This window comes from Solea senegalensis, linkage group LG20, assembly GCF_019176455.1.
Source record: "Solea senegalensis isolate Sse05_10M linkage group LG20, IFAPA_SoseM_1, whole genome shotgun sequence".
NCBI classification, from domain to species: domain Eukaryota; kingdom Metazoa; phylum Chordata; class Actinopteri; order Pleuronectiformes; family Soleidae; genus Solea; species Solea senegalensis.
In genome coordinates, this window is record NC_058039.1 from 3,467,879 (window position 1) to 3,483,897 (window position 16,019).

Sequence of the window (16,019 nt, forward strand, 5' to 3'; positions counted from 1 at the left end):
ACAGGTGTGAACAATCCAAACTCAGAGATGTTGATGTGTTGGGTATGACTCACACTTCCTGTGGTGCCCATGGACAGATGGTTCATCTGCTGGGTAAGAGGGCCCATCATACTGGCAGGCTGCATGGACATAGTGTGGTCCATGGCTGGCGTGATCACTGCCCCCTGGTGGAAAGGAGGAGAAAAGACAAGGAGAAGGTGAGATGGAAAGAGGGACAGAAGAAAGGATGACAGTTGTGTACCACCTGTACAATATGTTACCAAAGGGGGAAACTCCAACACTAGGGAAATCACATGCATCAACTGTTATTCCCCAGTCTATCATGCTGTTCTTTCATCCCTTAAAAGGAGAATTATCATCTATCATCTAGTTAGAACTTGTTCTTGAGATTTTCAAGTTCCTAAATTTTAGTCTAGAAATGAATACTTTTGAAAAAATGTTGTTAATTTTAGTAAAACTAAAAAAATATTGCTATATCGCCTTCAACTAAGCAGCCAAGTGCAGTAGACGATCTGCTTCCTGTTGACTCCCTAGGGATGAGTGGACGAGTCGTCCATTTGTTACACTCTGCAGTCTCACCATTAGCTGTCACTCATTTTTACACTCTGGACCTTCAGTGGTGATTTTTTCTGATACAGAGATAAAACACTTGTCTGGCCAGAGAGAGTGTATTAGTGTGGATGTAGCCTCAGGTGACAACAATGACTCTAATGACTGTTATTACAACAGCCAGGAGCGCTGATGAAGTGACATCAGCGGGCTTGGTAATGACACCACAGAGATGCTCTCCACCAGTCAGAAAACCAAACCCAGAAAATACGCCAACTGAATTCAAAAGTGAAGCGACGCGTATGTGAAAGTGTCGAGAAAAGAGGATAAAAAAAAAAAGAAAGAAGAGGATGACGTGAGAGAGTAAGAGAGGCTGGTGGTCAGGATTAATGAAGGCATGGAGCTGACCTTAGAAAGGAGAACGAGTCAGGGGAGTAGGCAGGAGAAGGGACGGACAAAAGTCAAACAAGGAAAGAAAATAATGGCGAGGAAGACAGAAAGTGGGCCCCAGAAGAAGAGGGATAACAGCGACAGTGTCAGTGAGAGGCAGCAACACACATAAATGGACATTTTCAAGATCAATACACACTATTGTCTTTGGTCAATCAAAAATGGCTGCTGCTGATTAACAACAATATGGTTTTGTGTGGTATATTGATTGACAAGAGTGGCTGCTTCTCACCCTCACTCACTCACTCACTCACTCTGGAGCCTGTAGCACTGTGGCATCACAGTGTAGTGGAACACGAGGGAAGGCGATTAAACCACCGTTGCTCTTTCATCCCTCGTCATGATAGTCTGAAGTCACGGGAGGAACAAATTCAAAGCCAAACCCTTTTTTCCTCCACTGCGCGGAGAAGAGGGTGAACCTGTTTCTATGCGAGTGTTTGTCCCACTGGTGACTCTGTGTGGGCCTATTGCAGAACAAACTGTGCAGACACAGCTTGTCAAAGTGGCTCGACTTGTCAACTCCCTGCGTTAAAAACACAGTCAGCAAACTCCATCTCCTCACTCCTCCCTTCCTTTTCTGGTCCCCTCCCTTCCTACACAAACGTTATGCTATCCTTCCCAGAATTACACCTCTGCACAAAATAAAGGAAACGGGGTGGAATGCTGAGATTAGTGGCGGGGGGAAGTCGTGCAGTTGCATCAGCTATTATCCAACTTGGCCTTGCTATGAGAATTAACAAAGAACCATTGTGAGCCTTTGATGGACGTCATAGTTTTGGAAGCCTGAAAATCCCAGACACTGTGACCTGCCTCGTATGTGCTGTGCTTTATTGTCCATTTTCCTACTAAATGGGAATATCGTTTACAAAAGTGACATCATGTGATAATGAAGATACTGAAGAAACTAGCGATTGAGACCGTTAGTGTATTAGTGTTAAAATTCAAGTGAAAGCTAGGTTCATTTTCCCACTGACGTCATTCAAATGGAGTCCTTTTTTTTGCAGGCATCAGAGTCGCCCCCTGGTGGCTGACTGCAAATTTCACCTAACTTCCTAGCCTTCACTGCTGTGATGTTAAATGTATTGTCAAATTATGAAAATGCTGTTTAATAATCTGAAATTGGGAGCTTTAACAAACTAGATATGTATTTATATATATATATATATATGTATATATATATACATATACATATATATATATATATATATGTATAAATATAGTTGCACCGGTGAATTATTTTATGTTTTATGTACCATTTTTATGACTTTTTCTTTTGTGACTCTACAGAAATTCCACTCAGATTGTGATTCATACAATCATTCGTTGGAAGCTACTCAGTAATGACTTCACAAATAGAATAGTGTAATCGTGTGCAGACCCTTCACTTATTATATCTTACATCATAATTTCAAAATGAGTGGATCAAGTACCACGCCCGCCATCAATCATGACTTGAGTGCAAGAGCACGATCAGCAGAATGTACTTCAACTAAGTGCAATAAAATGCAGGCAGACTGTTGTGTGTTACTTACTACTGATGCATTAAGATGGAAGGTGGATGCTGATGTGATATCTGATGATTCTTAACAACTTGTACTTGAATGCACCTTCTACATTTTTCGCTGCGAAAACGGCAAAGTAACTCCTAAGTATAGATGTCAAACCAATGTAGTGGAATAGAAACGCTCTCATCATGAGACGCAGTGAAGTAGAAATGTAAACTAGCAGATAATGGAAATAGCTGGTACTTAGTTCCGTTCTGCGACTGTCTGTGATAGATGGGGAAAAAATAAAAAAATGGCAATGAGGACGAGGAGTGAGAGAAAGACTGCGCGGGGACAGGAGAAAGATGATTAAGGACAGAGCTGACGGAGGTCACGAGGACGGTGGGAGCGAGGGGAGACGACAGGAAGTGAGAATTAGAGAGAGAGGCTGAGGGACACGCGGGGAGAACATGAGACAAGTCAAAGACAAAGAAAGAGGAGGAGAAGAGATGGAAGGTGGGGAAGCAGTAGGAGCTGCTGTGGGCTACCTGTTACTGATTCACTCTCTCTGACAATGGCTTTTATAATGGGAAAGGGAGGTGCGACGGAAAGGCTTAATTCACAGACGTGTCAGGGAGAGTTAAGCCGATTTGTGATTTCGATTTTCTGTGTTTGTGAGACCGGGTGTCTTTGAGTGAGGGGGTTCATTGTGCGTGTGTATGTTATGTCTGTCTGGTTGCGTATCCACTCACTGTCACGCGAGAGAGGAAAGAAAACGAGAAAGACTGACACAAACAGACAACATATGTTTCTGAATTGTCCCCCGTGTATGTGAGTAGACGGAGAATAATGGATGCTGCTCTTGCTTTATACATGTTTTTTTTGGTGTGTGTCTGACTGTCGAAGTGTGTGTGTGTGTGTGTGTGTGTGTGAAAACCCCATCTTGCTTGAGATGGTATTGATCCTGCTCCAGACAGGAGACAGATGATATCAACCTCCTCGTTGTTGCATACGTTGATGTACACTCAACAGGCCGAGATGATAAACAGTGAACAGGAAACGTTGTAAAAAATGGTTTTTAGTGGTCGCACATTACAAGTGAACAGTGATCGTTGTCTACTGATATCGTTGGCATCTTTTTTTACATTCCAAAATAGCTGTTAAATAGGTGAGAGACAAAAGTTCTCCAAGTTCTCCAAGTTCTCCGGTTTCCTCCCACAGTCCAAAGACATATTTGGGGATTAGATCGCTAGTATCCACCGGTGAAAAAAAGATCTTTTACTTTTACAATTAATACAAAATTATTACATTTTATTAAATTAAAAATACACAATAAAATTTTGATGTCCTGCCTTATTAAAAATCAATTATTACGAAATACGAAAGGACAACCGAACACAAATGCAATCAAGCACACACAAGCAAACCATGACACGTACAAGTGTTAAGGTTTTTACTGAGTGGCTCTGGGTGACTGTGATGACTTTATAACTGAGATCAGTCTGATCGGAACATTCCCACAGCCAGCCATTTTGCTCGTCTCTGTTATTGCTGCAGGTTATAATATCCAACATTATTGCCTACCTTCACAGTTGCTGTTAATATATCACTACCTTCAGGCAGAAGCAATGCCCCCGCTCTAAGTAAAAAAACAGCCCGAGGACACAAAGAGAGGCTCACACACCAATCCTCACACACCAGGCTTTAAAATTTCACTGCTTGCAAGTCGTCACCTGGTTACAGAAAGCAAGAATATGTGACAATCTATCACAGAACAGTCTGGACTTGGTAAGAGATAGGGGTGGAAATTACAGAGTTACGAAACAATTCATGGTTTAAGTCAGCAATGGTTTCACGATACAGTGTAACATGGTTATTGCTACTGATTTCCTGAATTTATATGATTCTATTTGATTCGATTTTTCAGTTTCCCTACAGATTTTGCTCGGATATGAAAGACATTTTTCCCCAACTAATGCTGTTAAATGTACACAATTTGGATCCCTCTAAAGCCCTGCCCCCACACTATAGAGGAGCAAACAAACTTTGGAACTGACTTTCAATGTTTAAATCCTGAGAAAGCACAAAATAGACGCATGGACCACACACTCGGCGTTTAATCAAACCATGTCAGGGAGGAGAGTCCAGGGATTTGGGAAAACTCCTGTGATTTAACGTGACTTCAGAATATAAACAGACATGGAGGTGGACTGTCATCAGGTCAGAGCTGCTGTGTGTGCAATGTTTTGTGCTGAGAAACGCAAACAAAACTGTGGATGAAGTCATGGCTGAGAAGACGACTCGGCTTGTAAATAAAAGTAGTAAAAGTAGATCGGGACAGTGTGGTGAATAATTCAAAATATTATGTTAACATTAAGCAGTAGTTACATTGATACACTACAGTCTGCAGTCTCACATCTGCTGAGCAGGCTTACTTTATTTGACTTTATTGATAATGGATGAATGGCTGGATCCTAAAAAGTAACGATTTAACCGTAAAATCCATCCAAACAAAATGTGCTTAATTTCAAAATCACTTTTTTTATCCCAAAGTTTCACCAAATTTGGTAAAAGAAGAAGCACACGCGTGTTTCCAACCACTGCTCTCTGACATATTATAGTTCACCGACGAGCAGGCGCCATTTCAGTCGTGTGATTTCGTAAATGTCATCCTTTGTTCTCTGAATGTGATTGCATTAAACTGATTCTCGTTTTTACTTTTCCAACTCCCTTCTTTGCAATATTTCAAGATATTTGTGTCTGTTATTGTTTTCTGTGCCGTCTACCTATGTGTTTGTAAGCAGGATTCTGCAAAACACAATATTTACTACTAATACTATGTGTCTACTGTATATGCATTCTGTCTGTGTTCTCTAAAAATGAATCGTCAAGATAACTTTGCCTTCACCTACCTCAACTTTAACCAGCCTCCAGACCCCCAACACCACCTTTCCCTCTGAGTGAGCCCAGCAAAGGAAGCCAGTATCCCTGAGTCTTTACGTCTAATCCACAGCATGAATCCCTCCCTGGGTCTATCAGACAACCAGAGCTGCCCTGCTATTACCCACAGTCTGTCTATAAGAACACATGCAACTCATTTTACCTCTCTGAACAAGTGAGAAATAACAGCGTGTGCCGATGGTGGACAGATATGCAGATTACCGCGGTCTCCGACATCAAACCAAAATCTCATTTTCTGAGGGTTTTGAAAAGCTTGATTGCAAATATCAAACAAACCTCGAGGGAGAAGAGAATCATTAAAGTGACAATGAGGCAGCCAAGAGGTGACAACACCATGTATGTTCACAGATACGAAGGATTTCTCTCCTCTGGCAAAGATATTTATCTATTGTGTATCTATTTGTCTTCCTCCGTGACGTGAAAATGAGAAGGATGATGGATCAGCCTCCTTCTGCTCATTGATTTATCTGTCTGTCCGTCGTGTGTCCTCACAGAGGAGAAAGACGGACGCACTCCGAAACGACGATATTCGTGTTTTCATTTTAATTTAAGAAGAAAAGAAGAAAACAACGTTACGGATGCTGCAATATCTGGAGGGACTTTTGGTGTGTGTGTGTGTACACATGTGTGTGAGTGTGGATAAGGGTGCTAGATGAAGCATGTAACAGTATTTGTCATGTCTTCATGGGAGGTCCTTTTTCTCTCCACGCTCGAATTGCACTTGTTTATCAGCCATTTTCTGGCTGCCTTGTGATGACAAATAACAAATCACACACGAATCTCTCCAGAATATTTACTCTCTTCCAAGAGAAAGTAAGAAAAAAAGAAAAGAAAAACAGATCCAATTAGAAGTTAGAGTTAATAAAGCGTGTCCAACCAAGCGTGTGAGGTTTTGTCTTTCTGCCGCTATTGCAGTTATTCAAGGTACAGTAAAAATCCAATCCTTGGAGTGAAGAGCCGCACAATCTCGCTGTCAGTCATCCTGTGGCACTTCAACAATGCCTCCTCTATATGTATGAAACTTTCGCAGCAAAAAAGAAATCTTTCAGTTGTTTTCTGAAAGGGCAGCAGAGAATAGAAAGAAGGATGGAAGTGCGAGGAGGGGGAGGTGTGTGGAGAGACTGAGGGGATGGGATGGAAAGATAGATAGAGAGAGAGGAGAGGAAGAGCAGTGAGAGCAAGTCAAGGACAACTGAGGCCCTGTCTCAAATTCTGCCTCGCCAGTCAAATCCATGAGACCAACATAATGCCGAATCCGCAGAGCGTTTTTAATGTCAAGCGGAGAGATGGGTATCACAGAGTGCACCGATTCACCCCCGTCTGATGAGGGCAGATAGTTATGCTTCGATTCTAAGAGGCCCAGTGAGCTCCCATACAGAGCCGGGGCCGGGGAGAACTGGCAGGGATGCAGCGTGAGGAATTCAATAATTCACCTTCGCTATGTAAGGGCCAGTGCACACCAACAAATACATACTTGAAGCACATTGAGTTCAGAGTGAGAGAGAGGAAACGGGGTGTCATGGGGAAAGACAGCAATGCTGCGCTTGACTAGCACTGCAGCTACACCGGCACCTCTTTGGCAGGGCAAAGTGAATTTGAGAGTCTGGGTGTGTGATTTATGATCTGTGCTTAAATGACTTTCACCATTAAGAATGTGTTTCTGCACTCAGACAATAGTGCATGTGTTAAAGGGCTTTGTATGTGTTGTGAGCTGCAGGTTCTGCTGACTTGTGTAACCCAGAGCTGAAGAGGCGAGCGGTCATGCTGCTCTGACATCCCACGTAACTAACTGTCAAACAGAGCAGAGTATTAGGAGATCTTTGTGTGGGGGAGACAGAACGGAGGGGAAACATCAACCAGTTCAAAAAAGAAGAAGAAGAAGAAGAAGAAGAAGGAGAAGAAGAACCTCGCCTGGAGGAACAGACAGACAGAAGCCTTATTTAGCTTCCACTGTCACTTCCCATCAAGTTTCACACCAAGTGCCTCTAGCCCATTAATTTGGGATAAACACATTTTGAAAACAGCTCCTCGCTCACTGCTGACAAAGGTCTGACTCCTATGGGATGAGTCCAGTTTCGTACGGATGGACTTGTCAAATTAAACTGAGCGGGATAACAAACAAACACAACGCTCTGTTCACTGCGCAGTAACTCTCTGTCAGGTTCTCTTCAACTTTAACATCATTTAAACGTGATCGACTATTTCCAATGAGACACTACGACACACGTTACAAAGGAAAAGACTGAATACATGATAAAATGCTGCTAATTAAAGCTTTTTAACACTATATGGCTCCACCAGCCCTTAACATCATTTAACAAACGAGCTAAATCTGCCTGAAGCGCCTGTACTTAACACTTTTAAGGTCAGTATTTACTTTCTTAGTGGAGTCCTTTATCCCTGTGGAAGATGACTCCTCCCCCAGAACATTTATCATGATTGCCTCCATGGCGGGAATTAACAAGGGAAGAGTGAACGGCTAATTACACACTCAAATTCAACTAGAAGCCTCTTTTACAGCACATTTAGAAAAGTGAGCGGGCCGACTGATGCAAGGAGGTGTGGCCTTATGGACAATTAGTGTGTGACGTAAAAGACCAGACACGAGGGACATTGGCGATTTATCTGGAACAGGGGGAAAGTCGAGATGGTTAGTCAGCTGCCTCGCCATGAAGAACTCTCTGTGTCTTTGTTAGAGACTTCCAAGCAGAGAGAAGAGTGAAGTTTACTTGATTAAATTCATTTCTATCACCACATTTAGTTACTCGCAGTCAGTACAGTTTGTTAGCCGTAAACATAATGTTAAAGCAGAGTTATAGGTGATCAAGTTTATTCTGTTTACTGCATCTATAGAGGAATAATATTGTTCAAATATAACGCACACAGTATGCAGAGCCACTGCGCTGCTTCTTACATAATACACGATGCTAATCAAACAAATGCTCTCACACTTTAGTGTAAAAATTGACGTTGGAGTCTTAGTTAGGTATGCAAACCATTAGTGAGGAGGAAAAACCAAATCCAGTCCAATCTACGCATCAAAACAGCTGCTACTCATTCACACACAGTATAAATTTATTATGGTCCAAATGTTTGATTTATTGGCATGAACAGAATGTACTACCCTTTAAAATAAAAATGGTATTTGTGGCCTTAGAATAAACTTTTTAAATGTAGTTTTGGCAAGAGTGTGTTTTTAAGCAGCAGCGTACTATGCAAACAAAAAATAATGACATTCTTTTGGGTATGAAAAGAGAACCATGGTCTGTGGTCTCACCAGTAGATGTCGCTAATGGGCTCTTTGCCATGTTTTGTCATCACATTAATAATTACTTTGATCAGTTCATGTGAATGAAGCTAAATGGAACAGAGCCATATGTAATTTGACTATTTACACGTGTGATTTAATGACATGTCAAAACGGCGGCTGGGTCTGTTGTTACACACTCAACCTTTAAATACTTTGAGTGTTACTACCATAAACCTTGAGTCTGATTTTTACAGAGGGTGAATACAGTGTGTCACAGATGGAGTGTGATTTGAGATAAAAATCCACACCTTATCTATTCTACCTCTCTCACCGGCTAACCGTGAGCTCTCCACGCATGGCTGCCTCCGTATTGCTCGGACACCAGGAGCACCATTGCACAACACTCCGCTGGCTTAACACGAGACATGTGGCGGGCGCTGCCAAATTGCTGCACAATCAATTGGTTTTTAATGCTTTGACTAGCTCCCCGAGCTCTTGAGGCTAACATGCTTGGCTAATTTGATGTGATTCACTGAGCTGGTGGCAGTCTGCTCTGCAGCGTATGTGGCTGGTAGCAGATAAATGCGCGGGTCACGGAGGGAGACAGATTGGCAGCTATGATCCAGTGACGGCTGCGACAGCTGGGGTTAGCGTCGAGCAGCCGTTTGGTGACAAAGGACACAATGGGGACAGGGCCATGGGGACAGATATGACCACATGGCCGTTGCTGGCATGAAGGCACCATGAAATGTACACCACAGCACAGTGTGACTGCTGAATAGTGCCAGTGACTCGAAGAGGTCTCATGACATAAGGCTGGAAAATGGATGACAGACAGACAGTCACACAGGCTGGCTGGGATTCACCAGTATGGACACACGTATGGCAACACAACCACACACAAGCCAACGTCAGTCACAGTGGTGCACAGTCACTTCTGTCCAATATCTGCTGTGAGAATTGAAATGTGACGACGCACTACCATGTACACTATGATTATACTATATTATAATGCAAATTGATCATTTAAAACTGTGCTGTGTAACTTCTAAATGAGAGTAAATGTCAGTTACATTCTAACTATTGTCAAATGTGTTCACACATTGCTAATTAAGCTTATCAGCTCCACTCTTTCCAGCTCAAATGTACAATTTTTTTTGTCATTTGTAGAGATGAATCGATTATTAATCGATTACTAAATTAATCAGCAACTATTTTGATAATCAAATAATCAGTTTGATGCTTTTTTCCGATTGTTTAAGCTTCTTAAATGTGAATATTATCTTCATTTCTTTGCTCTGGAGAACAAATAAATCATTAAAAGCCAATCATTTTGGTTTGTGGACAAAACAAGACATTTGAGAACGTCATCATTTGCAGGTTTTTTTTTAAGGTTTTCTCATATTCGGAACACCAAACGATTAATCGATTAATCGAGAAAATAATCAACAGATGAATCGATTATGAAAATAATCATTAGTTGCAGCTCTAGTAATTTGCAGAGATCATAGAACAATGAAAATCTATCCATCTTCTACCACTTCATCCTCCACATAAGGGTCATCAGAGTGTCCAATTTGCATAATCCCCAATGCAACAATAAATTGCAGCCTTTGCAATTTGTGATTTGCTAATTGCATTATTTCAAATTCTGAAATTGTTCAGCCCCGAACGCTTCCACCTTTACCACCATCACCATCCGAGCAGGTAGTGTCACCAGAACAGTCGAGTCCTGCTTTGAGCCTAGGTGAATTACAGCCCTGGCAGTGTGGGTCAGAGTGACTCAGAGGACAGCCAGCGTGTGTGTGTGTGTGTGTGTGTGTGTGTGTGTGTGTGTGTGTGTGTGTGTGTGCCTGGCCGGTGGCCTGCTGTGACCAGATTACATGTTCACTGTCCCACAGCAGGACTGCAAGTGAGATGGGCTGGACTGAGTGGTAAATGGCCACAGTGGGTAACCACGCAGCTGGATGAGCACTACTCCACTGAGGGATTGCTCAGTCATCAGCTGCACAGTCTAGTGTTTCCCAATTTGCTCAGTTGCAGGGACTCACAAGCAGTTGTCCTCAGGACGCGGGCGAACAACAATATCACTTTCACCCATAGCTTGAGGCAAAGAAAAATTCCTTGAAAGCAGCAACAGCTGGAATCTACACCAGATGAACTTCTGGTCTATTCTTGCTCAAATATAATCTAGATTTCCCCCTGACTATTACTCAGTTTCCATTTATTTCATTTTCTAGTGGCTATGCAATTACTGTACATTCTTAAATACTAATTGAGACATAGTACTCAATAATAATAATTATTTTTCTAAATAATAATATTCATATATATATATATATATTATTAAAGCTATTATTAAATATTAAATATCAAAGCTTTCAGTAAGTTGTTATTTGTCATTGTGTGACGCTTCCAGCCTTGTAGTTTACAAAATGTGTTGCATCATATATCTTAATTACTTCCCATCACAACATCTTGGGTCAAAACTGGTATTTATACTTTGGCAGCATGCATATTCATTTGCTCATTAGTGAGAAATAGTGAACTTTGATACTAAAACCTGATTTAAATTATGCAGCAGTCTGATTCATTAGAATGGCAAAAAAAAAAAAAACAACAACAACCAAAAAAGCCTCAGGTTACCCTCAGGGTGGCAATTTCTTTTTCAAAGAGAAAATAACTTCCTGCCTTAATAAAATTATAAATGCGGTACAATATTTACATGCTTGTTATATACTGTAACGCTGCTATAGAGATGCATTTTCACAGTTCTACAACAATTTGCTGTATGAATGAACCACCTTGCCAATGCACTGACTGTGCTAGAGGTTCTGGTTTCTGAGTCGCAGAAGAGAACAAAGTACATCGAATGTGCTTCAGGGGCCACAAAAAGCCTCCAGCAAACATTAAAGCCTCCGGCAGAGTCATTTAAAAAATCTCTACGCAACAAAATGAGAACACTTATGCTGCTAAGATCAATTAAAGCTTAAACCTTTAAACAATTTAATTAACTACTACTGCTCTTTGTTGTTATAACATTAAGGAGGCAGATCTGGGGGAATATTCCATACAATGCTCTGGGTACAGTACAGAAAATATGGATCTAAAGTGGACAATAAAAGTATTACAATAAAATGTTCACAAATTGAAGGGAAATATTATTTTTACTCATTATTCAAATACTCAATAATTCATTTCTACAGTCTATGACCTAGAAACAAACGGGAAAACTGACTGAATACCATTGGACGCAATGTAACTACCCCGCTGTTACAGACTGTGTTGTTGGTGAGCTCAATCTAATTAATGTTAATTTATTTTCCCCGTCTGCCTCAGCTGGTAACCCAGAGCAACAGACTACAGCTTGTCTGTATTGTGCTGTGGTCTGGTAAATGATGCTGAATAGCTTCCTGGCACAATCAACACCTATAAACTGCCAAATAAACAAAAAAACACCTCAATATTTTTGCAGGCTTAGGAAAGACTGAAACATGTGGTTACCAAATTTGGACAGCGCTGTTTTTGTAATTGCAGGACAAGGGTAATGAAATCATTTAGCTGTCAGAGGTTTTCATGTCATGTGCGCCTGCTATGCCGCTCAGTCGAATTTAATACGACTCGCAACGGAGGAAAAAGCATCTTTAAATGCTTTTCCCTAACACAGCCTATTTTTCTAATCAGTCACAATATTTCAAAAATAACCACCATGTTGTAAAGTATTCAGCATGAACTTAAAATATACCGTGCATCCCCCTAAAGTCTTTTAATAACTCTGGCAAGAATAGAGAAATGAGAGGAAAAAACAGATTTTCTATGACGGTGGGCCTCAATAAGGAATGAAGGCGACCGACTGCAGGTGAATGGTGGAGTACTTACTGGTTGCATAACATATTGTTGATGAGGCATCCATGACGTACTCTGGACCTGAGGAGAAAAGCATTCAATTTAATATAAGAGCAACAATATGAACGTCCCTCACTATTCCCAGATAAAGCCATAAATGCTGTTCAAATATTTGCAATATGTTCAAATACTCTGGAGTCTGGAGGTTTATAGTCTTAATGTGCCACACTGGCTGAACTTTTCACATATCAAATTGTGCCAAAGAATTACAGAAAGAATTTGAAAGTCAGGAGGCAGCAAATGTACCCCCAGCTTTCTCATTATTTAACAGTATGACTTGTGCATTGAGCCAATAAATGAGGTAATTTCACTATTATAATGATTATATTAATGCCACGGCCAGAATTCTCCAAGAAGTGGGGTTTTGAAAATTCTAGGAAATGACTTTTGAAGAGAGAGGATAGACACAAGTGTTGGGTATAGCCTCTCTTCTCCATGGTACCAGGCTTCAGAAAACATGTCAAGCTCCTCACGAGAGGGAATCACACTAACAAACGCGTTTACAGGTGTGGATGAGGACGTTAAAGGCACGGCGAAACAGTGGCGGACACAACGATCGAGAGACTGTGGGAATGGTTGAACAAACAGAGCTTTTAGATGTGCTGGAGGGAAGAATTAGACAGCTTGTAGCAGACAAACACACAGGCTGGCCACTGATCCTGGTAAAATGATTAGATTAAACAAAGACAAACACAGAATAATTTGCTATAAGAGCAATCAATCCTCTGAGCCAACCCAAATGCGTGATTTGGATCCAAAACCCCAAACAGGCTTCATATTCTATAACGTGAAGCCAAGTGTGTGCGTGTGTGTGTGTTTGCACAGGGCGATGTTTGTTCCACCCAGCTGAACGGGACACAGAGAACGCTTATCTTTAGTCGCTTATCTGCAGCATTTTCTTCTCTAACCACAATACTGCATGGGTTTAATGGGAGTGTGGAGGGTAGGACAGTATTGTGGGTGGTCCCAGATTAAGAGAGAGGGATGAGAGTGACAGTGAGAATAATTATGTCCAGAATATACTAAGTTTCCCCCGGCCTTGGTTGACCTCACAGTCTCCTCCTCCTTCACTTCTGCTCATGGTTTTCAGTGAATAAAAGAGCAAATGATGACGTGGTCAAAGCCTGTTTGATGTTTTTACTGCATTTGTTAAAAAAAAGATATATGAGCCGCCGTGTAGGTATATATTTGCACAACTGGCATGAAAGAAATGAGAGATTTGGAGACTCTAAATAAAAAAGAATAGAATAAATCAAAACCCCACAGGCAGATCTGTCACCAGTGATGTTTCTTTTTGTATTCAGAGAGACGGAAAGTCTATACTTTTGGATGAAGACTTGATTTGGACTCTTGGATTCTCTCAAAGCTTCTTCTACTTGATGACAGTTAGTAAGGTAACACATATTCAAAAGGCTTCAGTAGCTTCAGATTGCCTGTACACTGTGTGACGTGCGTGACCTGAGAAGCTGAAGTACCTCTGGCTGAACTTCACAGCTTGTGTTACCATTTAAAACAGGCATGAGTCGCTACGTCAGCCGCTTGGCCGTGACACATGAAGTCAGACAACGCAGCCAGGTCGCGAGTCACTCACTCAGCCGGCCAATAATCCGACCAGCCCGTCACATAAAGCCTCTGTAGAGTCAGTGATGTGAACCAGGCCACTTGCTGGCTGCACTAACTGAGATCCTGGTAGTGATCTGGCCTGGACTGGTTCCTGCCGTGTGGATCATGAACGCTGATGTTTGAGGTTGTGATTCAAACGCAAAGTGGAGCCGGGATTAAAAGGAACACCATCAGCGCTGCTATCGGCACGGGTCATTTGCCGATTTGATAAATCAATGCCTTCAAAAATAGTCGCTCAAAAAATCTGCACTCGGCATAAACATATAAAAGTATGAATGGCGTATACTGTGATCTCTGTGCACCTTGAGATTTTCATTACAAAGATAATAGTTTTCATCAGAAAGGGCAACGATTTTCTTTTGTATGGCGTATACGCCAGTCTATTCTGTCCCTCGCTCCTTTGTGCTTTTTGCACTTGAACAGAAGATGAAGGACTCACCTTCCTGCCGCAACTGGCTGAAGGGCAATATTACGCGAAGCGGCGGCAGAGCTGCCTTATATTGAAACTGTGAGGATTAATATTCCTCAGCCATTGTTTTTGATAAATCAATTTGGGAAGCCTTCTGAAAGAGGATTAGAGATGTGTCCTGGCCCACTTTCCTCTCTCCTCCTCTCTGTCCCCTAACCCTCAACACAGGTACCGCACCAGAGTTTTAATCAAGCGAGCCTCAAAGACGGGCACATCAACCTTCAGCAACACACACCTCCTCTGCCTCACCCCCCACCCAGGCCAGTGTTATCACCATCACCGCCACCTTCCTTCCTCATCTCCCTCGTTGTCTTCCCCTCCATCTGTCCCTTCCATTTTCTCATATATCCTTCATCTACTTTCACTCACTATCTTCGTCTGTCTGTCTCTGCATACCAAACAGAACCGGGGGTTAAACGATAGCGCGTCTTGATGTTTGGATTTGGCGAGGGGTGGGGGGGCGCAGTGACGGAACGAGGGAAAGCGCTCTTTTGACATCTCATACAGGCAATTTTCACGTCCCTGTTCTGCTCTGTTTCATTACTCCACGGATCAGAGTCGCGAGGAATGTGGGAAAATTCACTTTGGAAGAGGAAGTGATTGTATCTAAGTTGGCGAAACATGAAAAATTAAAAATAAAATGAAACTTGCAAAGCATTAGCAGCTGAAGGAGCAACAACAGATTTGAGGGGATGGGGCAGAGAGTTTGTTTTTCCTCGACACGTTCATTCTTGATGGGTGATTTTCTTTCTTTCTACCCTGTCAGCCTTTTTCCTAATCCTCTTCTCTGTTGCTTGTTCTGTGATGCCTGTTGTGTTCGCCGCCTACGAAACAGATGTCATCCAGCACAGCTGGAGCAGCAAAGGAACGATGAGAGACGGAGAGACAGCCTCGCTGTTCTGCAGCCCACCCCCTCGCTCCCATCCGCCCAACACTAAGTAAACACTGCTATTATGCTTATACACAGAGACGGAAGTCCACCCATAATGCAGTGCACCAGGTCCCACCTGATATGTGGAAACGGGGGAAGCAGCGATGAAGGGCGTGATGGAGGTCTGTGCGATCATGCGGTTGGTGGCGATGCTGTAAGGCGAGGAGTAGAACCTGAGAAAGGGAGCGAGGAGAGAGAGAGGAAGAGAGGAAGTGACACAACAGAAAATTCATATTAGACGTACAGAACATGTATATATTCAAACGTCTATTGCGTCTATCGCGCCTCATGTGACGCGGGATCGTTTTGTACATTTTGTGACGCGATGGACGCGATTGACCGCACGTTGCGGACATTTATGAGATGATATGAGATCTTCCCTGCAGACCCATGGTA

The 16,019-nt window shown here is 42.2% G+C and overlaps 1 protein-coding gene across 3 annotated transcripts in view; it reads right to left on the minus strand.

Moving 5' to 3' along the window:
• LOC122786396 (RNA-binding motif, single-stranded-interacting protein 3-like) overlaps positions 1 to 16,019 on the minus strand; it is a 270,501-nt gene that overhangs the window by 11,572 nt on the left and 242,910 nt on the right. For all 3 annotated transcript variants that reach the window (XM_044052679.1, XM_044052680.1, XM_044052678.1), the window contains exons 11-13: positions 15,700 to 15,796; positions 12,574 to 12,621; positions 54 to 164 (exon numbers count right to left, since the gene is read on the minus strand). In XM_044052679.1, coding sequence (XP_043908614.1) covers positions 54 to 164; positions 12,574 to 12,621; positions 15,700 to 15,796 — 256 coding nt within the window. The remainder of the gene's footprint in view (positions 1 to 53; positions 165 to 12,573; positions 12,622 to 15,699; positions 15,797 to 16,019) is intronic.